This window comes from Anolis carolinensis, chromosome 6 (assembly GCF_035594765.1).
Source record: "Anolis carolinensis isolate JA03-04 chromosome 6, rAnoCar3.1.pri, whole genome shotgun sequence".
In the NCBI taxonomy this organism is placed as follows: Eukaryota; Metazoa; Chordata; class Lepidosauria; order Squamata; family Dactyloidae; genus Anolis; species Anolis carolinensis.
In genome coordinates this window covers 10050627-10077389 of record NC_085846.1, presented here as the reverse complement: position 1 = coordinate 10077389, position 26763 = coordinate 10050627, and the positions used below count along the sequence as shown (strand labels likewise).

The 26763-nt window shown below is 43.6% G+C and overlaps 2 protein-coding genes across 4 annotated transcripts; one reads left to right on the top strand and one right to left on the bottom strand.

The window, feature by feature from the left end:
* The first annotated feature begins 41 nt into the window (after window positions 1-41).
* Window positions 42-11046, top strand: LOC100557435 (dnaJ homolog subfamily C member 3). Of its 2 annotated transcripts, XM_062984424.1 has the most exons (12): window positions 42-189; window positions 823-933; window positions 2870-2994; window positions 3761-3835; window positions 4650-4793; window positions 5313-5494; window positions 6062-6181; window positions 6936-7041; window positions 8645-8765; window positions 9068-9200; window positions 9738-9886; window positions 10286-11046. In XM_062984424.1, exons 1-12 carry the CDS (start codon window positions 42-44, stop codon window positions 10426-10428), a joined length of 1557 nt encoding a protein of 518 aa, XP_062840494.1. In that variant the 3' UTR covers window positions 10429-11046. The 2 variants fall into 2 exon arrangements, with proteins under 2 accessions (XP_062840494.1, XP_062840495.1); XM_062984425.1 differs by lacking the exon at window positions 823-933.
* A 3244-nt stretch (window positions 11047-14290) lies between these two features.
* Window positions 14291-24131, bottom strand: cldn15 (claudin 15). Of its 2 annotated transcripts, none has more exons than XM_008115343.3 (5): window positions 23659-24131; window positions 17185-17349; window positions 16087-16168; window positions 15698-15808; window positions 14291-15117 (listed from the first exon to the last, which is right to left on the bottom strand). In XM_008115343.3, the coding sequence occupies exons 1-5, from the start codon at window positions 23873-23875 to the stop codon at window positions 15102-15104; spliced, it is 591 nt and encodes a 196-aa protein (XP_008113550.1). In that variant the 5' UTR covers window positions 23876-24131; the 3' UTR covers window positions 14291-15101. The 2 variants fall into 2 exon arrangements, with proteins under 2 accessions (XP_008113550.1, XP_003223869.1); XM_003223821.4 differs by having other exon boundaries at window positions 14291-15015; window positions 23659-24129.
* Window positions 24132-26763: the final 2632 nt, after the last annotated feature.

Sequence of the window (26763 nt, the reverse complement as noted above, 5' to 3'; positions counted from 1 at the left end):
CGTAAACGGATGCGGAAGTGAGCGAGTTCCGGAGCCGGGAGATGGAGTCCGGGCAGCAGCAGCAGAGGCCGTTGTGGCGCGGTTTGGGGCTCCTCGGGGGAGGCGGCGAGGGCCCCGGCCTGGGCTGCGAGCGGAGGCTGCTGTGGGCCGCGTCCCTGCTCTGCGTCCTTCTGGACCTCCAGTTGCCAGGTAACCTTAGTTGCCAGGCAACCCCGCCCCGCCCTGCCCCTCTGTTCCCATAGCAACGGGCGCTTTTGGCAGCCCCGCCTTTTTCCCCCTTGCCCCGATTTGTTTTTCCTCCTGAAGCCTCATCAGCATTCCATCGACCAAGCCACGCCCCTTCATGTCATGACGTGTGTTAAGCCACGCCCATGTCCCCCAAAGCCACGCCCCTTTAGGTTGCCTGCAGTTTAACTCAAGGCTATGGACTCATGCCCTGGCCTTGTTTGCCTCAGCAGACTACAACTCCCAGGATCCCATAGCATTGGCAGTTAAAGTGATGTGAAACTGCATCCATTCTACAATGTAGATCAGGCCTGGGCCAACTCGGGCCCTCCAGGTGTTTTGGACTTCAACTCCCACAATGCCTAACAGCCAGTAGGCTGTTAGGCATTGTGGGAGTTGAAGTCCAAAACACCTGGAGGGCCCAAGTTGGCCCAGGCCTGATGTAGATGCACCCTTGGGGTTCAAAATCCCTCCAAAAATTGACTTAGCTTGCTTCTAGTCCTCAGTGATGAGGTTTGCATGCGAAGTAAGTGCTTTGACGCCGAGCCATGGCCCTCTTTCTTAGGACACTTGTCTTTTCCTTGTCTACTGCTCAAGGTTTGCTGGCTGCTGGGCAGGCGGAGATTGAAAACCACTTGGAAATGGGTCGGAAGCTGTTGGCGGCTGGGCAGTTGGCCGAGGCTCTGTCTCACTATCACTCTGCGGTGGGTGAGTAAACCAAGACTGAAGATGGCCAGGAAAGAGTGGAAGCATCTTGACAGGACCCCCTGAGCTCTTTCCTGGCCATTGAAAGAAAGGTATTAAATCAGACATCGCCAAACTTCGGCCCCTGGGTGTTTTGGACATCAGCTCCCACAATTCCTAACAGCCAGTCTGAGGTTTGCTGCCTCGCCAAACTGCAACTCTCATCATTCCATAGCATTGAAGCAATGTTGAACTGCATTCATTCAACAGTGTGGATGGACTAAACCAGAGGTCCCCAAACTTTTTAAACAGGAGGCCACTTCACGGTCCCTCAGACCGTTGGAGGGCTGGATTATAGTTTTAAAAAGAACTATGAACAAATTTCTATGCAGTGCACACTGCACATATCTTATTTTGAAGTAAAAACAAAACAAGAATAAATACAGCCTCAATGTTAATAATAATAATAATAATAATAATAATAATAAATAAATAAATAATGAGAGTTGGAAGAGACCCTTGGGTCATTTAATCCAACCTCCTGGCTTTGTGCACCAAAAGCACTAGCAAAGCACCCCTTAATAATTAATTATTAATTAAATAATAATTAAAATACCATTATAAACAAGCAAAGCTTTGGAAAGCACACACCTATCTCGGTGGCGGAGGGAGCTGCTGCCACAGGGGCCGGATAAATGGCTTCGATGGGCTGCATGTGGCCCCCGGGCCTTAGTTTGGGGACCCCTGGACTAAACACTCAGACACACTAAACATTCAGACACACTCAACAAGGCCGGGCTGTGGCGCAGCTGGTTAGTAGCCAGCTGCAATAAATCACTACTGACCGAGAGGTCATGAGTTCGAAGCCCAGGTCGGATTGAGTGCCCAACCATTAAACAGCCCCAGCTCGTTGTTTACCTAAGCAACCTGAAAGACAGTTGCATCTGTCAAGTAGGAAAATTTAGGGACACTTATGCAGGGAGGCTAATTTAACTAATTCACATCACCATAAAAATGTCCAGCAGCGTGCGTGCAGAAGATGAGGAAGTACTCCATTGAGGACAGTGTCACAGTGGATGATGAAGCAGCAGCTCCACTTGTAGCCAGAATCGAGCATACCCTCATGAAGCCAGAAGCTGGAAAATGTCAAATAGCCTCTGTGTCTTTGTCCGTGTGTGTCGTATGTCTAATGGCATTGAATGTTTGCCACGTATATGTACATCGTGATCCGCCCTGAGTCCCCTTCGGGGTGAGAAGGGCAAAATATAAACACTGCAAATAAATAAATAAATAAACACTGCACAACCTTTCTGTCACTGTGTGCATCTACACTGTGGGATGAATGCAGTTTGACACCACTTTGAACTGCCATGATTCAGTGCTAAGGAACTCTGGTAGTTTTAGTTTGGCGAAGCACCATTACTCTTGAGCAGAGAAGGCCTTGTAAAACTACAATTCCCGGGATCCTGTAATGTTGAGCCATGGCATTGCAAAGTGGCATCAAGCTGCAGTCATTCTACAGCAGGCCTGGCCAAACTTCAGCCTTTCAGGTGTTTTGGACTTCAACTCCCACAATTGTATCAAACATATCATATAATACTCTTACTATTTAATTGTTTTTTAACTTTTGTATTGTACCTTTTAAACTTGTCTAGTGTGGAATGTTAGCCGCCTTGAGTCCCCACAGGGAGAAGGTTGGAATATAAATAAAGATAATAATAGTCATAATAATAATAATCTTAATAATAATAAAGGAAGTATCTCTTCAAATGTACTAAAACTGGGAGCGAGCTAGTGTTTCTTCACTGTCCATATATTACTTATGCAACTAAACACACAAGACTGCAACTTTCTTCACATTTATGACTTGACAAAAGGGCTGTGGTGGGAGGGGATGTGAGGTACATTCCTGATGCAGAAAGTAACGCCTCTCTTTTGTGTTGCTTTCCCAACCTTACAGAAAATGACCCCAAAAACTACCTTACCTACTACAAGCGTGCAACCATCTATTTGGCCATGGGCAAGTTCAAATCAGCGTTGCCGGACCTCTCTAAAGCGATTGAGCTCAAGCCGGATTTCCTGGCCGTAAGTCTTCTTAAAGAAGGGAATTGTTCTAGGGCAGAAGGGCTGAATTTGCAAAGATCTGGGGTTGTCTATTTTCTCTTGTGATGCCTTGTTAGGCAGAAAGTCATTAAATGTTATGCAATGTTCTAGATCATTAATTCATTTAAAGTATGAACAGTGTGACCCCCACGTCTGCATCACAGAGACATTTCTGAACATACTGTGGAAACAGAAACTGGATAATAGTAAACCCTATTGAAATAAATGGCCTCTCCAGGAAGTTACCATAGAGTTGTCCTGAGGTCCTGGAAATTTCTGAAAGAGGCATGCTCACTAGGAGTTTGCTAGGTCCTCCAAGATGATTCTGTCATAACATATTGTGGAGATTATTCAACTTCTGGCAGAAGCATACCATAGGCTTGCCTAAATAACCTTTAAAAAATCCTAGAATTGGAAGAACTTCAAGGACTACCCAGTCCCTCCCCTTTTTGCCAGGCAGGAATACACTATCTAAGACCAGGCTTGTCTTCCCTGAGAATAAATCAATCAATTTGCTTGGCATATTTGTGAGAACTCCTGTGTACAATGGGACTGAGGAACCTGTACCTTTCCGGTTGTTGTCGGACTCAGGTTCCCACAAGTCTTTGCTCAAACACATGGATTTCATGGCTTTTGTTTGTCCATGGGGGGGGGGGGGGGGCAAGCCAACCAATTAGTTTCCTTTGACCCTGCGGTCTTCTTTAATTATTCCTTTTGCTGAAAGAATTGTCCCTTTTCTGTTCCCCAGGCCAGACTGCAACGAGGCAACATCCTTCTAAAACAAGGAAGCACACAGGAGGCCAAGTTAGACTTCGAAGCTGTGGTAAGCAACACACCCAGAAATTGTGGCTTGTGGTACACATTCATTCCTCGAGGTGGGTGTTGGCATGGTCCCAGTGAAAGATCCTGTCAGACCTCTTTAGAAATCCATCTGGGGTTTTGTGAGCAAAGCTGTCTGCTTATTTGTGCCCGTTTCAAAGACTAGTCTCTGCACATGACCATGCATACGTTCACATTATTACCAGAAACACTGTATCCCTTTTCCAATTTGCTTCTTGCATTTATCCAAATATCTGTTAAATGTGCACTGGGGGGGGGGGGGGTTGAATACAGTGACCAAAAATTAGTGATTCTGACTCATAGGAAAATATCATGAATAAACATAAGGAATTGTAAAAAAGAGATCTGACTGGTTAGAAATTTCTGGAAAAGATCTGTCACATCTCCTAGTGCCTTATCTGAAATGCATTGGACCAGCAGTGTTTTGGATTTTTTTTTCATTTTTGGAATACTCTTATTTGCATCTACATACATAATAAGACATCTTGGAGATGGGACCCAAGTCTAAACATGAAATGCATTTATGTTTCTTACACACTGCACTTATACATTGTATTTTTAATAGTTTTGTGCATCAAACAAGGTCTGTGTGCATTGAACCATCAGAAATAATAATAATGATGATGATGATAAGAGAATAAGAATAAATATATTTCTCCTTGATGTGTTGGCCCCGGTCTTTTCTCCCTTCATTAGCTATCTATTTACAGAACTGTTGCAGTTTGGGGTTTACTCTTATCATAGATGGTGACTTACGAATTTTCCATCATAATTCTCCAACTACTGTATTTCAACAGCTCCAGAGCAGTCCAGACAATACAGAGGCCCGAAGCCAGCTCACACGGGTCACTGAGCTAGAATTGTCCATGCAAGAAGCTCGGACTGCCTTTCAGAGGAAGAACTACATGGGAGCAGTCGGTATTCTGGATCGAGCAATTGAGGTACCTTGTCCTTAATTCATCCTGTTCTATCTTGTATTGAAGACAGAATGTCGCACTAGGCTCAGAGGATCTGGCTTCAGGTTCTCATATATAAGAAGGGACTAATGTGTGTGGGCTCTTTGGGATAGCTTGTCGTCTTGTTGCAAGGCACACTTTGTGTCTTCCTGTTCTTCTTTGCATTCCTGTGGGGTGGAATAATGTGCTGGATTCACTCAAAACTAGGACAGAGGTGGCCTATTTCATAAGGTTTTATGTTAGAGTAAATTGGGGTATATGAAGAAATGCTCATGTTTAAATGTCTGGAAGAAAGATAGCAGTGGGAACAAAATTAAGAATCCATGTTTTGACCCATGCTTCTTCTCATATACTCCATGCAGAGGAATAGGAAAACATGACCTGTTGATGGTGCGCTTTGCCTGGAGTTGGCAGCATGTGGCCTTAAATGAATTTATTATTTAGTCAGAATAGCTCACAGGAATTGTCAGCCAAATTTCTCAAGCAACACCCATGCTTCCTCAGATTTCCCCATGGGATCCGGAAGCGAAGGAACTGCGTTCTGAGTGCTACTTGTACCTCGGCAACTATGACAAGGCCATCATGGACCTGAAACCTACCACCAAGCTGCGCAACGACAACAGGGCAGCTTTCCTCAAGCTCAGCAAGCTGTATTACAACTTAGGGGAGCATGAGGAGTCCTTAAAGTGAGTGCTGCACATTTCTGCATAAGAGAGTGCATGCGCAGTTTATTTTGTTTTTTGCACAGACCCATTTCTTGCATTATCACATGGTTTTACTCCTTGGTATGCTCTCTGGAGGAAAGGGTGGCTGGAAATAATGCTACATAGATGTTCAGTTTTGCCTCCCCACTCTGAATTTTGCATTCCCAGATCCAGAAATCTTTCCCTTCCATTTTTCCACATGCAAATATGGATGGCATTTTGGCCCAGCTACTTACATATACATGGAAAAACAAATGCACCATAGTTTTCTTCAAATAGTTCACATGATGTTAGAGATCAGTAGATATAATCTGCTTAGAGCTTGCATAACTGTGAATTCTAAAGTGGTGTGAAAAGAAAGGATTTAAAACAGCAAACATCATGAGAAGATGGCATCTTATTTCAGAAGCGGGGGGAGTACATCTGTGAGCTCTCAAGATACCTTTGGGAACATTGTTTTCTCTTAGCATTTGTCCTTATTTTGTCCAATGGATACTTATGAAGGGTGTCCCTCTTGCCACAACTAAACTCAGCTCCTTTTCTCTTCAGCCAAGTGAGAGAATGTCTCAAGTTGGACCAGGACGATAAGAACTGCTTCTCCCACTACAAGCAAGTCAAGAAACTTTCCAAGCAGCTAGAAACTGCTGAAGAACATGTCAAAGCTCACAGGTGAGTGATCCTTTTTTCTTTCACTGATTTCCTTCCTTGGTTTGCAAGAGTTCTTGAGTTGGGTTGCCAGTGTATGTGGCAAATGAAATCAAATATGCTTTGCAAAAACAGATTGCATGCTGTGGTTGTTTCAAAGGTGTTCAAAGAGAAGCTGGCTTATGTAGTATTTATGAACTTGTGGCTTGCTTACCTTATTATATGCTTTGCTGGAGTAGCATATCTCTGGAAATAATTACGCAGAGGGGATTTTTACATTGAGGATGTTAGATTGCAGTCTTGGTTTCCAAGAGGTTTTTAACAAGTCTAGGAAAGATGACGTTTGGGGGGCGAGGAGAGATGATAACATCCGGGATCCCCTAGCACTGGCATGCCCAAGCCCAAAAAGCAATATTGGCATATTTAATATGTATATATTATATAAAGTTTATGATGATGTGTTTTCAGCTATGTTGTAACGCACCTCAGGCCACAAGGAGAGGCGGGTAAGAAATAAAATTGTTGTTATGGTTCCAGGCTTTTATCCATAATACATTTTGGCTAAAAAAAATTAAGCTCACATTCTTGGGATAAGAGTTGCCTTTTTGGCTTCAGCCTGAAGGTTCCATCAAATTGGCTATTCCATTTCCTACCATCTACAAACAAATCAGTCAGGAAAATCCTCTTCCCTGTAGTCTTGAAGAAAAATTAATGAGACCATAAGGTTAGCTATCTCTATCCCTTTTCAAATGCTGTTCTTTTCTGTGCCTGGTGATAGGTATGAAGATGCCATTGAAAAGTATAAAGCGGCCATGAAAACAGAGCCCAATGTGGAGATCTACACGTCTAAGGCCAAAGGACGCATCTGCCACTGTTTATCCAAGGTGATGCAAAGCCCTCCAAGCTGTGTGGCTGAACTTAATTTCATGCTGAGTCTAAAACAGAGTTTTCCAAACTGTGTTGCAACACATTAGTATGTCAGCTGCAATGTGTAGGTGTGTCGCGCGAATGGAAGGAGAAACTTTTGAGTCTATGTGAAACAAGCAATAAATCAGATCTTTTTAATAATATAAATGAAAGGTTTTCATGAGATGTGTTGCATCCCCATGCATTTTGTTATTGCAAGTTTATATATGTGTCAATCTCTCTTCTAAGAGGTTGGTTTAACCTCCAATTTCCTAGTAAAACTGAAACAAGTCTAAAACGTGCGTCACCAACATGAAATGTTTGAAAAGCTCTGGTCTAGAGGATCTTGTCATCCAAAATGCAAAGGAAGGAATTTTAAAAAATTGTATCTTTCTCTGTAATGGTCTTTAAAATGAACAAAGAAATAGCCATGCCTAGTTTAACTGGTGATATTTGAATCACTGAAATGTGATAGAATTGCTTTATGGGTTACAGTCCCCTAGGTTTAAAGGATCATATGTACCATATTTCAGGAATATGGACTTTTTTCCAGCTCTGCCATCATATCTTTTTCCTTCATCCTTGGTCCTGCTCACCATCTTGGAACTTTTGCTTCTTGCTTTTTAAAAATTGGACTTTTTAACTTATGTTAAGGGAACATAGGAAACACCCTAACGCTTGTACAGAGGGAGGTAGTTCTTCTCTTTTGAGACCACTCCAAAGACGAGATGGATTCAAATGGCATAAAAAGAGATTAGAAAAAACCTCTTTACTTGTAAAAACTGTTTGGAAAAGCAATTGACAGCCTTGAAACAAAGTGGACTTGTCGTCTTTGAAAAAATTTAGACAGAGGTGGGGTAATTATCTTTCCAGAGTGCTTCAGCTGTGTGTTCCTGAATAGCAGGAGGTTAGACTATATTGCCTTTGAGATCCCCTCCGACTATGATTCTAGAATTTGTAATCCCTTCCCCCTTTTGCAGGGGTGCACAATTGACAAGGGGCTAGGAACCTATATTGCTCTCTGGGCAATCTTGAGGATCACCTTTACACATTGAAAAAATCAATTTTGTTTGTCCCACATTGCCTCCCAGTGCCCCCACAGGATCATGGGAAGGAATTCACCTTGGTTTTGGTCATTTCTGGGCTATTGTAGGTCCAGGAAAGAGGCTTTATTTTCAGAAACAAGTGATCTGGAAGTCAACACTATTGATAGCATGTCAGAGTTCAGTATGAAAGCTTTTCTAAATGTAGCATGAAGGCTGCAGCCTGGATTTGGAGTCCTTGCCAGTGACTTCAAACCTCTAAACTGGAGGTTCATTCCCTTCCACTAATCTGACATTATATGTAATAGATCAGTGGTGTTAAACTTGTGTCCCTCCAGGTGTTTTGAACTTCGGCTCACAGAATTCCTAGCCATTGGACAAGCTGGCTAGGGCTTCTGGGATTAGAGGCCTGCACATCTGGAGGGCCATAAGTTTGTTATTCTGCAATAGATGGAACAGATGATGGTATAGGACAGAAAAGGGAACGCAGGAGAAAGAGTGGCACCAATCCCATTGTTCTTCTCCTTTCTGACTGCAGAACAAACAGCCTCGTGAAGCCATAGACATCTGCACAGAAGCTCACCAGCTTGACCCCAGAAATATCTTCATCCTGCGTGACAGAGCCGAAGCCTACATCCTGAATGAGGAGTTGGAGAAAGGTGAGAGGGATGGGTCGTTGTTGGAGAAGGGGTGTCTCTTGGGAATATCGGACCCTTGAAGGATTGTGCCATAAATGCAGAGTAATTGCTTGGATGTGATCAGTTCTGTTTGTTTTGTTGTAAACATAAGGGCTAGAAACCTGGCTGTTTCATTTCTAAGAAAAAGCAAGAATTGAGATTCTCTGGACTCCCGGCACTAAACAGTTCTGTCAAATTCAGCATGTGGGGGTAAAATAATATGACATTTTAAAAATCTGCATACTCTTTTCCGGATTTTAAGCCAACTTTTGTCTTATTTGTAGCCGTTGAGGACTATCAAGAAGCCAAAGAGTTTGATAGTGAGAATGAGGAACTGAAGGAAGGACTGGAGAAGGCACAGAAGTTGCTGAAGCAATCCAAGAAACGAGACTATTACAAAATCCTTGGGATCCGAAGGTAAGTTGTGTGGCTTTTGTTTTCACAGCCCTAAAAAATAAAAAAGGAGGGAGGTCAGTGAATTCATACTCTTTCTTTATTTTTATTGAGGATTGACGTGGCCCATAAAACTGAGCCCCTAGTTTAAAGTGGAGATTAGAAATCTTCAACCCTCCAAACGTTGTGGATTTCAGCTTCCAGCAGTCCTAATCTGCATGCTCTGTGCAAAGGGATTCTGGGAGTTGTAGTCGGGAAGCCTGAAGAGGTCATTTTCCCTTAGTTTCTAATGTCCTTTTTGTAATTGACACTGTAATTAGGTTTGAGCTGTGCATTGATTTAGTTAAGGCCTAAATCGAACTTCTAGTCATATCTAGAGTAGACCAACAGTAGCAGTAGGGCTTGCATACCTTGCAACAGCTCTTAATTGGGTCTAACAGTTGGCTTATTGCCAAAGCGCTCTGCGAAATCGTCCTCCGGCTTTCTTTCCGAATCTGATTCCTTTTTTCCCCACTGAGAATTCTGAGGACAATTCCTGTTTCTGTTCACCCACCTCTCCAGGAATGCAAACAAGCAGGAAATCATCAAAGCTTACCGAAAGCTGGCCCAGCAATGGCACCCTGACAATTTCCAGTCTGAAGATGAGAAGAAGGAAGCAGAGAAGAAATTCATTGACATTGCAGCTGCTAAAGAAGTCCTAACAGATCCAGGTAAATGTCATCCAGTGATTTATTGAATTTGTTCAAAAATTTTCCTTTTCCCCACAGAAAAGAAATAGGGGAAGTGGGGTTTCCCCATAGTTTCAACATTTCTGAAAACTTTCCCTATTGGAATCTTCTTAGACTCATAGAAACAGAATCATAGCGTTGGAAGAGGTCACATGAGCCCATCTAGTCCAACCCCCTTTTGTCATGCAGAAAAAGCACAATCAAAGCAACCCCAACAGATGGCCATCCAGCCTCTGTTTAAAACCCTCCACCACACTCTGAGGCAGAGAATTCTACTGCTGAACAGCTCTTATAGTCAGAAAGTTCTTCCTAACGTTCAAGCGGAGTCTCCTTTCCTGTCATTTGAATCCATTCCTTCTTGGTTTTTTTTTTTTCTCCTAGAAATGAGACAGAAGTTTGACTCTGGTGAAGATCCCTTGGATCCAGAAAACCAGCAGGGCGGAGGAGGACACCAGCATCAGTGGCCCTTCGAATTCAACCCCTTTGGCACGGGGAACTTCCATTTTAAATTTCACTTCAACTAACTTTGGCTCAGCCTTTCACATGGAGGCACAAACTGTTGCTAATGAATAGACTTCCGGGCAGTACTTAGCTAACCAAAAGACTCCATGAGAGCATGTCTGTCTCTAGCTGGAAACAACTGCTACATCATAGCGGAAGTGGGACAAGAAGGGATTTCCCCCGCTGTAGACCAACGTCCCTCCAGATGATTCACTGCTGACAGGGAACGGGGCCCCGAAGAAAGACAGTGGCATCTTCCTTTGAACTATGAGGAACTGAAGCTTGTACACAGGACATACTTTGCATGCAGAGCTATACACGCCTCTGAAAATCTACCTTTCGCAATGCCTCCCATTGAACAGATGTGGCCAGCCTCTGGCAAATTGATGTCTGGAAATGTAACCTTCTCCCAGTCATCTCTGTGTTGAACCCTCTTCCCCTTGTAACCGTCAACCATGTAGCTCATCTTCAGTCCCAATGGGGCAAAAGCTCCCTTCTTTCTTTGAAAAAAAAGCATTTTCCTTCCGTTGAAGTTCTCCTACCCAAAAAGCCCTTGGCAGAAAGTGTAATGCAGACTATGGGGTGATACGGGGAGATTAAAACCAGAACTGCAACTGCAGTTATCTTCCTCTGTTGCAAAATCCCTGGTTTGTTGGGATGTTTTTTTCCTTGGTTGCTGGGTTTGATGCAGCTATTAATCTTGTGAAACCCATTGTTGGACTTCATTATTTGGAAAGAGAAGGAAAAGTTCGGAAGTGTCATTTTATGGCTATGAATCTTCCTATCGGGTTCTTAGAGGAGGATCCATCTTGTTGTCACATTTAGTGTCCATTCCTCTGAAAATGTGAGGTTGTTATAGCCGGCCCACTGTATCCATTGATAATGCATCAATAGCTTGAAATGACCCATAGATTGAAAATATCCCCAATAGAAAAAAATCCTAAAAGGCAAACCTAGATTTAATCATTGTTTATCATGGGACTTGAGGAGCCTCTGGTGTCGCAGTGGTTAAACCCTTGTGCCAACAGGACTGCTGTTCAACAGGTCAGTGGTTCGGATCCTGGGAGAGTGGGTGAACTCCCTCTGTCAGCTCCCGCTCCCCATGCAAGGACATAAGAGAAGCCTCCCGCAAGGATGTTAAAACATCAAACATCCGGGCATCCCCAGAGCAGCGTCCTTGCAGACGGCCAGTTCTCTCACACCAGAAGCAACTTGCAGTTTCTCAAGTCGCTCCTGACACGAAAAAAGGGACCTGAACATCCATGAGTTTTGGTATTTGTGGAAAGAGATCCAGACCCCAGCAAATCCCAAAAACTGTATAATGTTTAAAATCCCTATCTGAATTTGAGTGAGCAGGAGCATCTTTCCTTTGCAACAGTGGTTCCCAAGCTTTTTTTTACCAGGGACTACTTTGCCTGGGGACCACCCTCCAACATTAGTACCAAAACAGTTACGAATGCATTTTTGTCAACTTTAGATTCAGTTTGGTTATTTGAGGTGCTGATTCAGAAAATTGTAATGGATAGACCACATCAGGTCTAGTTTCTGATACAGAACATATGCCATCCAGTAGTCACTATCTGCTCGCCCACAGAAAACCATATTTAATCATCTAGAGTTGATGTGGTCTAGCCAATGCAATTTTCTGAATCAGCACCCCAAGTAAACCCAGGAACAGGTCTAAAAATGAAAACATCAAGAAAATTTTTTTTTGGTTGGACTGTGTTATTATCCGTATTTTAGTTCTTGCAGACCACTGGTGGCCCACGGACCACAGGTTGGGAACCATTTTTTTTACAACATTCCCTCCTTTGCCTGAGTTTCAGTGTTTCCATTGGTGGCTGGCCAGGCTAAATCCCTCCGACCAAGTGAGGACATTCTCCTCTATTTCTTACGGGGTTTACATAGTTCATTTTTATATCACTTCCACTTCTTTCCTATGCATAGTAGCTTTGTAAAATTTGTTCTGCACCTGTCACAAAGCAACGGCCAAGAGGACGGAGGAGGAGGAATGCTTAACCTCTACTTTTACTGCAAGTGTCAAAATTAGCTATCAGCTGTCCCTCCATCACATTATTGGGTGGCTACGAAAAGAAAAGTAAGCCATGCTGAGTCTAGAGCAGTGCTTCCCAACCTTTGGTCCTCCAGGTGTTTTGGACTTCAGCTCCCACAATTCTTAACAGCTGGTAAGATGGGAGTTGGAAGACCAAAGTGCCTGGAGGACCAAAGGTTGGGAACCACTGTTTTATCACTCCGAACGCAAATGATTCAAGGCAGAGACAACAAATCCTGCTACTGTTCAAGTGAAATCGAGGAACAAATGCTCCAAAGTTATCTGAATCTTCAGCTAGGCTGCCAGGCTGCAAATGGAAGACCTACAGCTTCGGGTGGTGGTTCTTCAATCAATAAGATGAGTTCTGCATGCATCTGTATTTGCAAAGAGGCTTAAGAGTCGTGACTGCCAGTGCCTCTTGAATAAACATGGATCAGATTGCACTACGGGCCACTGGAAGTAAAGAAATCCATGTATGCTTCTGGTTTGCATTGTGTTGCAGCAATATGAGAACATTAATTCTGTAACCCAAGTATAGGCAAACTTGGGTCCTCCAAGGTGTTTTGGACTCCAACTCCCACCATTCCTAACAGCCTCGGGCCCTTTCCTTTTCCCCCTCAGCCGCTTAAGCGGCTGAGGGGGAAAAGGAAGGGGCCCGAGGCTGTTAGGAATGGTGGGAGTTGAAGTCCAAAACATCTGGAGGGCCCAAGTTTGCCCATGCCTGCTGTAATTTCTCCATAATACCTTCAGAGGAAGCTGGAGAGGTGGAGAGCCACTTACCTGTAAGATTTGGCCTTATTCTATCCCTTGAATTGGGTGACCTAAACTTGGATTATATGCCTTCCCTTCCCAAGGCTTCCTTGTGTTTAGTTATTCATGCAACGTAAGTGGAAATTCAAAGGATAGTGAACGGAATCCATTACAGTTCCAAACTATTTGTTTTAATATGAAAAACACCATGAAACGCATGATCTGATGTGTCTCATGTCCATATCATTCAAGTCCTTGCTTTAAACCGCTGAGCTGCTGAACTTGCTGACCGAAAGGTTGGCGGTTCCAATCTGGGGAGCGGGGTGAGCTCCCGCTGTTAGTTCCAACTTCTGCCAACCTAGCTGTTCGAAAACATGCAAATGTGAGTAGATCAATAGGTACCGCCCTGGTGGGAAGGTAACGGTGCTCCATGCAGTCATGCTGGCCACATGACTTTGGAGATGTCTACGGACAATGCTGGCTCTTCAGTTTAGAAGCACCAACATCCAGAGTTGGACAAGACTAGACTTAATGTCAGGGGAAAACTGACAGGTATCATAATGTTAAATCAAAATATATATATTCATTCAGAGCCAGTGTAGTGGTTTAAGTGTTGAACCCTGACTCCAGAGACCAGGGTATGATTCCCTGTTCAGACGGGAAAACCATTTAGTTATTTGGGTGAGTCACACACACTCAGCCCCAGAAAACTTTGTGATAAGTTTGCCTTAGGATCCCCATAAATTGGAAACAACTTGAGAGTATATGGCAATGCACTTATTCCCTGTAATGCCATCTCCCATGAAAACAGTAAGTTGACAATTCAAAAATGAGGAGTGGATCACACAAGCCTGTGTGTATCTACTCAGGTGTAAGGTCTCGTGACTTTAACAGAACTTACTCCCTGGAAAGAGTATCTCAGATTGCAGTATTACTCTTGATGTTTCTTAAGCAATAGTTGTCAGCATCAGTTCTCTTACTTCTATATCATTTCATTCAGTTTCCCCCTCTTAGGTTCCCCATCCATCCCAGTTCAGCAAGATCAATACACGTAGGGTTTGAAAAAATACACAATGTCCATATTATTAGGAAAATAGCCATTTAAATATATTTAAGCAAATTTGTGCTGAGGTGCCCCCACCACTTAGATTAACGCTAGTTCACAACTCTGGAATACAGAAAGTCGCAAATTTTTTTTTAAAAAAAAGATCAGTCCATTTTAAAAAGTCTCTTCATTTGATCTATGGAAGGGACAAGCGCCACCAGCAAGTGAAGAAAGAGGTTCTCCAGGAGGAAGGTGTGATTCAACCGAGTCCCCGTAGCTTTCCAGTATCAACTATATCTGATCACAGGGCAATTGAAAAACCCCAAAGACAATTCCATCCAAGCAGAAGGGAAAGTGGACAAAATTGTGATACACAACACAACACAGCTCTCCCTTGCAATAAATAACCTTAGACAAGGCATGATTTGCTAGGCTCAGACTCAAAAACAGAAATTTGGAGCCTCTGTCCAATTCCTAGCATCAACACAAGACCTGGGCCTGAGGTGGGACTGAGGTTTCCTTTGTCCTTTTCTGTCTCTGTTCCGACAGAAGACCCGTTCAGGTTCCAGGCTGCCTGAGAAACATCCGAAAAATGTTTTTTCAGGGGGTCATGGCCCCCTATTTCCAACGCAGGCTCAGACGTAAGCGTTCCTGCCATACTTCCCAGTGCTGCTGGTGGTGGATTCGACGCGGGGACGAGGAACCGAAGCTGCAGGGACTGACATTGGACTCTTGGTGGCCTTGTATGATGGATACGGAAAACTGTCAAGACACAAAAACATGGCTCAATGCTATGGGATCCTGGGATTTGCAGTTTTATAAGGTCTTCATCTTCTTTGCAAATATTTCTAATGTCTTGCCAGACTTTAGATCCAAAGATTCCATAGCATTGAGACGTGGCAGTTAAAAGTGGGGCAAACTGCATTCATTCCACAGTGTAGATGCATTCAAGTTGTGGGTTCTCCTTTTCTCTCTAGCCATATAAGGGATTCTAGCAAAAGCTGCTGTTTACCTTGCCTTTTGTAGGCAGACATACATAGCTATGGTATCAATCTGCTAGAACAGAAACCCATTCTTCTCCATCTCATGCTTCATTGCATGGCTTCCTGCAGATTGGCTGATGCAACCTAACACTGAAGTCTGTAGGTTGCTGTGAGTTTTCCGGGCTGTATAGCCATGTTCCAGAAGCATTCTGGCCTTACAGCCCGGAAAACTCACAGCAACCCAGTGATTTCGGCCATGAAAGCCTTCGACAGCACACTGAAGTCTGATGCTGGGAGTTAACAAAAGGAGTAACATAACTATAGTGTATGTAGGAAAAATCAGCTGCCCCCCTGAAACAATGGAAATCAAAGCAAAAAAAATGCAGTGAAGGCAGTAACAAGGAAATGGGGCAACCCACAGAAAAAATGGACGAGCCAGCTTTGTTGAACACAACTCTCACCTCGGTTCCGGTGCTAACTGTTTCCGACATGAAGTGAACAGACATCCTCCGCCAATGATCACCAGCAGTGATGCACTCCAGCCCAGATAGAGAGCAGGCCCAATTTCATACCTGTACCATGGAAAAAAAGACACATTGAGAACCAGTTCCTTCATTTGGTCTGATCCATATAAACATACCACTTCTAGCACTTTCGATTTCCATGCTGGATTTTGACCAGTTTTTAGATCATGAGACTCAAGACCTTGGAGTCCAACCAAGGGGCAATGTTCATGCTGATCCAATGATGACTATTCCCCAAGTTTGCTCTCCTTTGATTTAGCAATAGTAAACTACTTGCTGCCCTACACCCCTCCTACCCTCGGTTTGCCACTATTTTATAGACTTACTTTGTGCCAGCAAAGAGCGGGTTAAAGAAGTCACGGGTAATATTGAAGGCGTACCAGGAGATTGTCACCATGCCACAGAGACCTGAGCAGGGAGAAGAAGAAAAAAAGCTTAAGCCAAACGTGAAATAGCATTAGGAATAAGATGCAGATTTCACAAGTTAAGTACGCTACCATAGATAGAATAAAATACATATTCTAGATTATTATAATAATTATTAGTATTATTATATCTATTTTATAATAACCTGATAGAATCTATATCTATTTCATAGAATCATAGGATAGTAGAGTTGGAAGAGACCTCATGGGCCATCTAGTCCAACCCCCCGCTAAGAAGCAGGAAATCGCATTCAAAGCATCCCCGACAGATGGCCATCCAGCCTCTGCTTAAAAGCCTCCAAAGAAGGAGAATTTCAGCAAAATTATGGGGATTTTTTTTTTACATTGTGTGGGTTTTTGGAGCAGGGAATCATGTGGTTCTTTGGACATTGTAGGAATGCAACTCCCAACATTCCCTACTTCTGAACCTAAAGATGAAAAAGAGTTTGAAATTTATGGCTGGCATGTTGCATTGCAGGTAACTTTTCCTATGCAATTGTAGCAATATTGCAATGACCATAAATGGCCCCTTAAAGCCTACCTTAAGAATCAGCGGCCTCACCAAATGACGGAGGTTTGTTCAGCTAGTGATCAGACTCTAAGAGAAGGTTATTTCATGTCCCTTTGTACCATTGAGTGAGAACTAGGACCATATCATAATTCCTCATAGAAACGTCACTCATTGGTAGATGGGAACTGGAAACATCCTCTCCTTGCCCCCCAATTGTCTTCTAAATGAACCTCCATCTTTCAGTGTGGCTGCTGGCTCTTTAAGTAGACTGCAGATGATCAGATCAGGAGAAGTTATTTACTATTTTTCTTCATTCTTAGATGCCACCGGATTCTAAGATGCACACTAATTTCAGTACCACCAACTGACTACATCTTACAATCAAAGAAACGTGGCGGCTAATGTAGTCATAACTAAGTAAGTGGTAGAAAGTAGCAATGGTCATGTTTATTAGAGAAAGGAGGATGAGGTGTGGGAACTCGACTCACCAGCCAGGAGGAACATGCATCCGGCAACCACGGCCATCTTAGCCTTCAAGTTGGGACTGTCTTCTGCCACTTTGGTGCATTGCAGACCCAGCATGCCACACAGGATCCCTAAGACACCAAACACCAATGCCGTGATCATAAGGGCCCGCGAAGCTTGCAGATAAGCTAAAAAGAAAAGAAAAGAGACATGATCAACAACACCAGGGTCAATATCAGAGCCCTCAGCAAAACAACCTTGAAATCCGAGTCAGGATTTCGTGATAATCTCAATATTAAACTACACGAAGCAGCTGCTTTGAGCAGATGGAGGGACAGAGGGTGCTTCCACACTGTATAATTAATGCAGTTTGGCACCACTTGAACTGCCATGGCTTATGGCTGTGGAATCCTAGGAGCTGTAGCTTTACAAGGTCTTTAGCCTTCTCTGCCAATACTGAGCAAGAATAAATCCTGAAAATGTAAATTGTCTTCAGAAACTACACAACTTTCGATGACTTTCTCACGATGGGGAGGAAAAGGGATGATTTATTTGGTCTTGCCTCTGAAAGCAAAAGTGATAAAGATTTATATTGCGAATCCCGTGTCTCATTCCACATACAGCGTGGCTTTGTTAGAAGCCATGAAACTGACCTGTTTACTCGCTGCGCATGCCAAAACCACAAATCCCTTTGCCTTTTCTTTCTAAAGGTGGTGAGTGTTTGATCAAAATTGATAACATAGTTATACTTCTCATGAGCAAATAAATAAAAGGAATGGTCTTTGAAAGTTCCTTCCTTCCGTCTTCATTTCTTTCTGTCTGTCTGTCGGAGAAGAACTCCAGAACTGCCCAACAAAGACTATGTTATGTAGCTATGGAAGGTTTACTTATGTACCAGGGGAAAGGCACAATTACTGACTTAGGGTGCATCTACACTGGGGAAATCATGCAGTTTGACACCGCTGTGACTGTCATGACTCAATGCTATGGAATTGTGGGACCTGTAGCTTTGCAAGGTCTTTAGCCTTCTCTGCCCAAGTGATCTGTTGCCTCACCAGACTACAACTCCCAGTACTGAGCCATGGACATTTAAGTGATGTCAAACTGTATTAATTTCGCAGTGTAGATGCGAGGTAGAGTTGGTTAGGTTTGAGCCTCTAAGCTTCATTCATTTTGTTACAGGTCTTTTCTCTCTGAGTTAGATGAAGGCAAGGGGAAATTTTCCGTAAGTCAGAAATGATTTGAAAGACATAAAAACAAACAAACATCCCACAAACAGTTCTTCCCATCCCTTGCGGTGAGGATACAACAATAACAAACGTCAAGAAATAACAATTTGGTGACTTTTTAGCCACGTCCAAAATCTGCCGCCAGAGGCAGCCACCAACTCAAGAGCAAAACAGATCTCCGTCATTTCTGGCAGCTCCCTGGTTTTCAAGATGGGCTTTGGGGGAGTTCAAGTGTTGTTAAAATGTAGCGACGGCCATCATGGCCACATCCTGATTCTCCTCTCTGGAAATGGATCAGACCACAGCTAGAGAGACCAGCTGGGAAATTAACAATATCTATTTGTGTCCAAGTCACGCTTTGGCCCGGCCTTCTGCCCATGTGCCAGTGGGTACACAGCTGTTTTGAACCTTTGCAGCCAGCAGAAACCTACTGCAAACAACAGACCAGGATGCTATAGAGCACAATAAACAATGAAGCCAAACAAAACAGTGGCATTTTGGCCAACTGTTGGAAGTGATGAGACTGGTTGTCTTCTTAACCTTTCTCTGTCCAGCACTCAGAGAATTTGTTCCCTGCTGCACCTTGAAGCATTTTAAGAGAAATGCTTACAAGTTGACTACTATGCTCAGGGAGAAGAATTGAGCAACCTTCCCCCATAATTTTGGGCTGGAATTTGCAACTATCCCCACTACTACTTCTCCTGGTTAGTGGATAATGGGAGTTGCAGTCCAATAATGACCGTGGCTCCACGATTCCTATTCTTGTTCTATGTTCCCCATCCCATGTCTGTTATGAGTGAGTGTCTTTCAGAGATTGGAAAAGTAACTACAGCTCCCAGGATCCACTAATTAATCCAAAAGATCGTGTTTCCAGAAGCTAGTGGATGTTTGAATCCTAGCTTAGATGCACTGAATAAATTATTATTAAATGGAAAGTCAACATCCACATCAGTTCCATCACCTTAATGGAGCCGTTCCCAACTCTGGCCCTCCAGGCTTTTGGGACTTCAACTCCCAGATGGGAAAATCTCTGAGTAAAACCTGTTGGATTTCCCCCTGATGTGCCAAGGTAACAGGCCCTACAAAGGGAAACCCTGGCCTAAGAGTTCTCTATGTTTATTGAATCCCAATAATAGGATTAACAGCTGCTCTACATATAAACAAAGATGAGCCCCTCTGACCCAGACCCATAGTCTCTCTGTGACCCATTTTGTCCATGGTCAAGGGGAAACTCATACAAACAGGATATGAATGGAACTACAGTAGAGTCTCACTTATCCAAAACTTGCTTATCCAAAATTCTGGATTATCCAACGTATTTTTGTAGTCAATGTTTTCAATATATCGTGATATTTTGGTGCTAAATTCGTAAATACAGTAATTACAACATAACATTACTGTGTATTGAACTACTTTTTCTGTCAAATTTGTTGTATAACATGATGTCTTGGTGCTTAATTTGTAAAATCATAATCTAATTTGATTTTTAATAGTTTTTTTCCTTAATCCCTCCTTATTATCCAACATATTCACTTATCCAACATTCTGCTGGCCCGTTTATGTTGGATAAGTGAGATTCTACTGTACATCCTCCCTTTTCACAGGCAGTGTTAAGAGATGGACAGAGGGCGCATCTATACTGTAGGATTAATGCAGTTTGGGATCACTTCAATTACAATGTGAGTTGCTAGGAATCCTGAGATTTGCACTTTGGAGAGGCACCTGCCCTCTAGCAGAGATGGCTTAAAGGCCTGGTAAAGCTACAACTCTCGTTGTGCCATGGCAGTTCAAGTGGTGCCGAACTGCATTGAATCTAGAGCAGGGGTCCCCAAACTAAGGCCCGGGGGCCGGATGCGGCCCTCCAAGGCCATTGACCTGGCCCCCGCCCTCAGTTTTAGACTTAGGCTCGCTCAAAGTCTGAAATGACTTGAAGGCACAACAACAACCATCCTACTTGATGATCTCATTGGCCAGAAGCAGGCCCACACTTCCCACTGAAATCCTGATAAGTTTACAGTATGTTGGTTAAAATTATTTTTATTTTTAAATATTGTATTGTTCTTTCATTTACCAATATTGTAAATGAAATATTGTAAATGAATGATATGGTAATAATATAATATATTGTGTATACATATAATATTGATAATATGATAATGTAATACAATAAAATATTTATTTATTTATTACAGTATTTCTACCCCGCCCTTCTCACCCAATAGGGGACTCAGGGCGGTTAATAATAATAATACAATATAATAATATTGTATAATATAATATTAATTATATATTATATATTAAATGTAATATTACTAATAATATTACGGTATAATGGTATAGTGCAATATAGTAATTTATAATGCTAATATTGTGCTATGCTAATAATATAATATATTGTATATACATACAACTTGTAAGCTGCTCCGAGTCCCCTTCGGGATGAGAGAGGGTGGGGTATCAATGTAGTAAATAAATAAATAAGTAATTGTTGCGGGGGAGGGGGTTGCACTACAAATAAGACATGTGCAGTGAGCATAGGAATTTGTTCGGGTTTTTTTCCAAATGATAATTTGGCCCCTCAACAATCTGAGGTACCATGAATCGGCCCTCCACTTAAAAAGTTTGAGGACCCCTGATCTAGAGTGTAGATGCACCCAAGGAGTCATATTAGCTGACTCATTGACATTAGATGAATTTAAAAAGCCACTGGTTTGGTGTTATTAGCCACTTGGTGTTATCAGCACCACGCTCTAACCAACTGAGCTAACCGGCCACCGTCTGTTTCTCTTTTCCTTTCAATTGCCCAGGGAATGATCAATAGATCTCCAACCTCATTCTTTTGTTTTATTCCATCCTGCTTAAACCCTAGGAGGGATCAATGCTGGTTATATATAGGTACTAAACAAACACTTAGATCTCAGTTTAAGGACGGCTGGCTTTGCAGATTTGGGACTTCTTGATCCCATGGCAATCTCCCACCCCGCCCAGGACTAGACTTTGTTTTAGATTGTCAGAATAAAAGTATAGCTTCCAAACTGTGCATGGGTGAATCGGAGATATGGAGAAGCACTCCAGCCCTTAATCTAACTCAGTGGTTTCCAACCTGTTGTCCGTGAACCACCAGTGGACTGCAAGAACTAAAATATGGTCCACAGCCTCACCATTACTACTACGGATAGTAACACAGCCCAATCAAAAAAAAATTCTTGGTGCCTTCGTTTTTAAGCCTGTTTCTGAAGTTATTTGGGGTGCTGATTCAGAAAATTGCATTGGATAGACCACATCAGCTCTAGATTATTAGATATTGTTTTCTGTGGGTGAGCAGATGGCAACTACTGGATGGCATATGTTCTGTATCAGAAACTAGAGCTGATGTGGTCTATCCAATGCAATTTTCTGAATCAGCACCCCAAATAACCAAACCAAATCTAAAGTTGGCCAAAAACTGATTCGTAACCCTTTTCTGGTACTAATCTTGGAGAGTGGTCCCTGGTCAAAAACAGATTGGGAAAGTTCTAGCCTTTTCTGGATCTGTTGGACTGCATTTCCTATCAGTCATCTAGCCTGGCCAATTCCTAACTGGCTGTTAGGAATTGTGAGGGTTGCGGTTCAAAACACCTAGAGGGCTCAAGTTTGCCCATGCCTGATATACACTGTGAAATTAATGCAACTTCAACACAATTTTAATTGCCCTGGCTTAATGCAATGGAATCTGTGAGTTGTAGTTTTACAAGGTCTTTAGCCTTTCCTTTCAAACCCATGGCAGTGGAAATGTTTTCAAACCATATTAATTCCATAGTTGTAAATGCACCCCTAGTTAATTTGCTGTTATATTATATATGGGACCTGGTTATGGGGAGCTGGGACCGCCAGTCTCAAAACACCACTTTTACAAACTGGGAGGAAGGCATGGTCGCAGGGATAGTGGTATCAAAGTGCATTCATTCCACCAGTGCGGACGCCTCCCTGAGTAAGCTTGTTGCCTAATGATATGGAAATGTAGTTGATGGATGCTTAGGACAGCATGACAACTAACCATTCCATATCAGGTTACTCAGAAACATAAGTGTCAGCTTGCACTTTTGTTGTTGTTGATGAAATGACTATTTAAAGCAGAAGTTCCCAAACTTTTGTCCTGTATGAGTTTGGGACTGAAATCTCTCCCAAAAAACTAGAAAAGCAAAGATTGGGGAACATGGATTGAAAGGACACTGTAAGGTGATGGTGATGGTAATGTTTTTTGTGTGTGTGTGTCAGGAGTGACTTGAGAAATTGCAAATCACTTCTGGTGTGAGAGAATTGACCGTCTGCAAGGACATTGCCCAGGGGACGACGGGATGCTTTAATGTTGTACCACCCTTGAGGCTTCTTTCATGTCCCCGCATGGGGAGCTGGAGCTGACAGAGGGAGCTCACCACTCTCCTTGAATTTGAACCGGCAACCTTCAGCTCAGCAGTCCCGCTGACACAAGGGTTTAACCCAGTGATTCTCAACCTGGGTTCCCCAGATGCTTTCCTGTAGTTTGAACAATGGCTTCAAATTACAGGAAAGGAGATTCCACCTGAACATCAGGAAGAACTTCCTCACTGTGAGGGCTGTTCGGCAGTGGAACTCTCTTCCCCGGACTGTGGTGGAGGCTCCTTCTTTGGAGGCTTTTAAGCAGAGGCTGGATGGCCATCTGTCGGGGGTGCTTTGAATGCCATTTCCCGCTTCTTAGCGGGGGGTTGGACTGGATGGCCCATGAGGTCTCTTCCAACTCTACTATTCTATGATTCTATTATTCTATTTTTGGCCTTCAACTCCTGGAAATCCTAACAGCTGGTAAACTGGTTGAGAATTCTGGGAGTTGTAGGGTCTCCTACATCTGGAGACCGTAGGTTGAAAACCACTGGTTTAACCCATTGTGCTACCTGGACAACATCTTGTCAACATCTCCCTTCAGTTGTGGTGCCCAGAATTGGTCAGTGTGATTCCAGCTGTGGTCTGACCAAGGCAGAGTAGAGAGGTTGCATGACTTCCCTGGATCTAGAGTCCTATTTATGCAGGCCAAAATCCCATTGTCTTTTAAGCTGCTGCATGACATTGTTGGCTCATGTTTACCTTGAGGACTCCAAGATCTTTTTCACAGGTATGTTGATGATGATGGTGATGCTGGAGGGGAGGAAGAGGCTGCTTGCCCTCCACCATGGAGGTGGCTTTCCCTGGCCCAGATCTCGCCCCTGCCCTTCCCTTCCAAGCCACCCTCTCCCAATGAGGTTGCCAACTTACCAGGCAGCTCCAGGAGGGACTGGAACTCCCAGCAGTTGTAGACCCCGGTGGAGTCGGTGGCGCAGCTCTGCCAGAGGTTCTCGAAGAGGGTGGAGGTGGTGATGACGTTCCCGGAGACGCTGGAGACCCTCCAGTAGCTGTTGAAGAGGGTCACCCCCAGCATCCCCCAGCCCACCGTCGCCAAGAAGAAGCCGGCCGTCTCCAGGGCCACGGACATCGCGGAGGGCGGAGGAGAAAAGCAAGCCCGGAGAGAGAAAAATGAAGCTGGAAGAATGAATGAAGCTGGAAGGGGATGAACAGGTTGGCTGAGTTACCTGGCTGAATCCCTCACTGGTTCGCTAAGCTCCTAAACCACCTGGATCCCTGACTGTTTGGATAAGTTAGTGAGTGACCTGGCTTCCTCCCTGACTGTTTGCCTGGCCAGCGATGGAGAGAGAGAGAGAGAGAGATCCTTTCCTTTGGAGCCTCGGGGGGTGGCCGCAGGTATAAGGACTCTGCCAGTGTCAGCCCCCTCCCACACCCGATGACATCACGATCGGAGCCAAAGTCCACCCCACTCCAACAGGACCGTGGTTATTATGGGTGGAATGTGGGGAGGGACGACTTGCACATCCTATCTTCCTCCGCCTTTCCAAACGTGCCTCCAAAGCACCTGCCGACTTAAGTCGCATCTACACTGCAGAATAAATGCAGTTTGGCCACCACTTTTAACTTGCCAGGACTCTATGCTGTGGAATCCTGGGAGATCTTGACTCACTCAAACTTCTAGACTTGGGGTTGTTGTATGTTTTTCAGGCTGTACGGCCATGTTCCAGAAGTATTCTCTCCTGACGTTTCGCCCACATCTATGGCAGGCATCCTCAGAGGTTGTGAGACTTTCCAATACTCTCTGCAAAGCAGCTGCAGACTTAAGTCGCATCTACACTGTAAAAGGAATGCAGCTTGGCCATGACTGCCATGGCTCAAAACGATGGGATCCTGTGAGTTGTCTTTTGCAGCACTCCTGGGTAAAGAAGACTAAAGACCTTGTGAAACTATACCTCCCACGATTCCATAGCCTTGAGCCCTACCAGTTAAACTGCATTTATTCTGCACTGTACAACGAGTGCCCTTGGGGAGATAGGGTAGGTTATAAATAAAGTATTGTGATTGTTGTTGTTGTTACTATTATTATTATTATTAGAACAGGCATACCGGTAGGTAAACTTGGGCCCTCCAGATGTTTTGGATTTCGACTCCCACAATTCCTAACAGCCTACCAACTCTTAGGAATTGTGTGAGTTGAGGTCCAAAACACTTGAAGAGCCAAAGTTTGACCATGTCTGCTGCAGATGTGTTCTTAGCAGCAGAATAAAAGCTCCCCTGTCCTGCTTTCAGGTTTTTGATCCCACTTCACCTCTCAGTTTTCTCTAGTTCAACATACCTAGCTACCTAAAACCATTCTTCATAATGTTGTCGAAGGCTTTCATGGCCGGGATCACAGGGAAAAACGTCAGGAGAGAATACTTCTAGAACATGGCCATACAGCCCGGAAAACATACAACAACCCCATTCTTCATAGGTTTCCAGAACTGGGCTTGCCCATATCCTTCTTGTGTTGCAATAGTTTCTTAAGATCACCTTTTTATGTCCTTGGAATCCACTCCATCATTCTCCATCACCTCCACCAACATCTCCTCTTCTCCAAGTAAGACGTGCCCAGCTTTTCCCACTGTTCTTCCACAGCTTGGTTGCTGACTTCGACATTCTTGGGGGGCGGGGGGACTATGAGAGAATCAAAGAATTGGAAGGGACCCCAAGCGTCATCCAGTCCAACCCCATTTTGTGGTGCAAGAACACACAAACCAAGTACTCCTGACGGCCGTCTAGTCTTTATTTAAAAACCTCTGAAGAAGGAGACTCTGCCACCATAGTCCACTATCCAACAGTTCGTGCCATCAAGAGGTTCTTCCTAATGTTTCAGTGGAATCTCTTGCAGTTTGATTCTGTTGTTCCATGTCCTAGTTTCTCAAGCAGCAGGGAACAAGCTTGTCCCCTCCTAGCCTAGATCCTTCAGCCGCTCTTCAATGAGCTTTTCTTCCATACATTTGATCTCCGCTCTCTGGACGCCTTCCAGTTGAATGTCTGAGATCTCATGAATAGATGGTAGCATGAGAAATGACTTGTTTGGGGTTTGTCTGTGGCTGAGACCAGCTCCCTGATCATTCCTGATCATTCACTCTGTGCTGATGGGTTTTGCAGTCCATCACCATGGGAGGAGGGATTGCACACAAGTTCTTCATCCCAGTGTAATGTGTTACTGAAGTCCAGCCAGCCAGCCACTCATTCACTCACTCACTCACTCACTCACTCACTCACTCACTCACACAAACACCCCTCACCTGCATCCATGCCCTGAAAGCATCCTCTTCCTCCACATTCCCCCATTTAAGTGTGTATCCAGCTCTTCTTCTCATTTCTCTCTTCTCCAATTCTCCTTCTGATCTTATTTATCTCTTCCCCATTATCTCCCTTTTCCCTTTCTTTCCTCCAATGCCCTTTGATTCCACATTATCTTTCCTTCCCCCTTCACTTTTTCTCCTTTTCTCCTTTTCTCTCCCTTCCTTATCTCCTATTTCCTTCTCGCCTCATTTGTTTCTCCTTGATCAATTTTTTACACTTGATTTCTATCTTTATCTCTCCCCCCCTTTCTCTCTCCCTCCCTCCTCCTTTACTGCCTCCCATCCACACTGAAACACTCACAGCAGTTAAACACCACATTAACTGCCATTGCTTTATCCTATGGAATCCTGGGATTTGCCGTTTATGGCACCAGAGCTCTGACAGAGAAGAGTCAATATCATATAATGAAAATCAGGTGCTATGATTCTATTATTCTAAGGGGCTGGCAAAACCACCTCTGAGTATTCCTTGTCTAAGATAACTCGATGAAATTCATGGTGTTGTCATAAATCAACAGGAAAATGAAAGTCATTGCACACACATATATAATAAATAATTTTGCTCCATGAGGCATCTAGTTCACTTTGCTTCATGGCAAAGCCAGTCCTGCCCTTTATCATATCTCCTTCCAACTCCCTCCTTTTTTCCCTCTATATCTTCCCC

Bases quoted from the DNA above. Each gene is read 5' to 3' on its own strand.
- cldn15 (XM_003223821.4), bottom strand. From the start codon at position 23,875: ATGTCCGTGGCCCTGGAGACGGCCGGCTTCTTCTTGGCGACGGTGGGC. The intron at 17,350-23,658 runs GTAAGTTGGCAA...TTTTCTTTTTAG, and splicing joins GTCCCTCCTGGAGCTGCCTG to CTTATCTGCAAGCTTCGCGG. The intron at 16,169-17,184 runs GTGAGTCGAGTT...CTCCCTGCTCAG, and splicing joins ATGCATGTTCCTCCTGGCTG to GTCTCTGTGGCATGGTGACA.
- LOC100557435 (XM_062984424.1), top strand. From the start codon at position 42: ATGGAGTCCGGGCAGCAGCAGCAGAGGCCGTTGTGGCGCGGTTTGGGG. The intron at 2,995-3,760 runs GTAAGTCTTCTT...TCTGTTCCCCAG, and splicing joins TCAAGCCGGATTTCCTGGCC to GCCAGACTGCAACGAGGCAA. The intron at 6,182-6,935 runs GTGAGTGATCCT...GCCTGGTGATAG, and splicing joins GAACATGTCAAAGCTCACAG to GTATGAAGATGCCATTGAAA.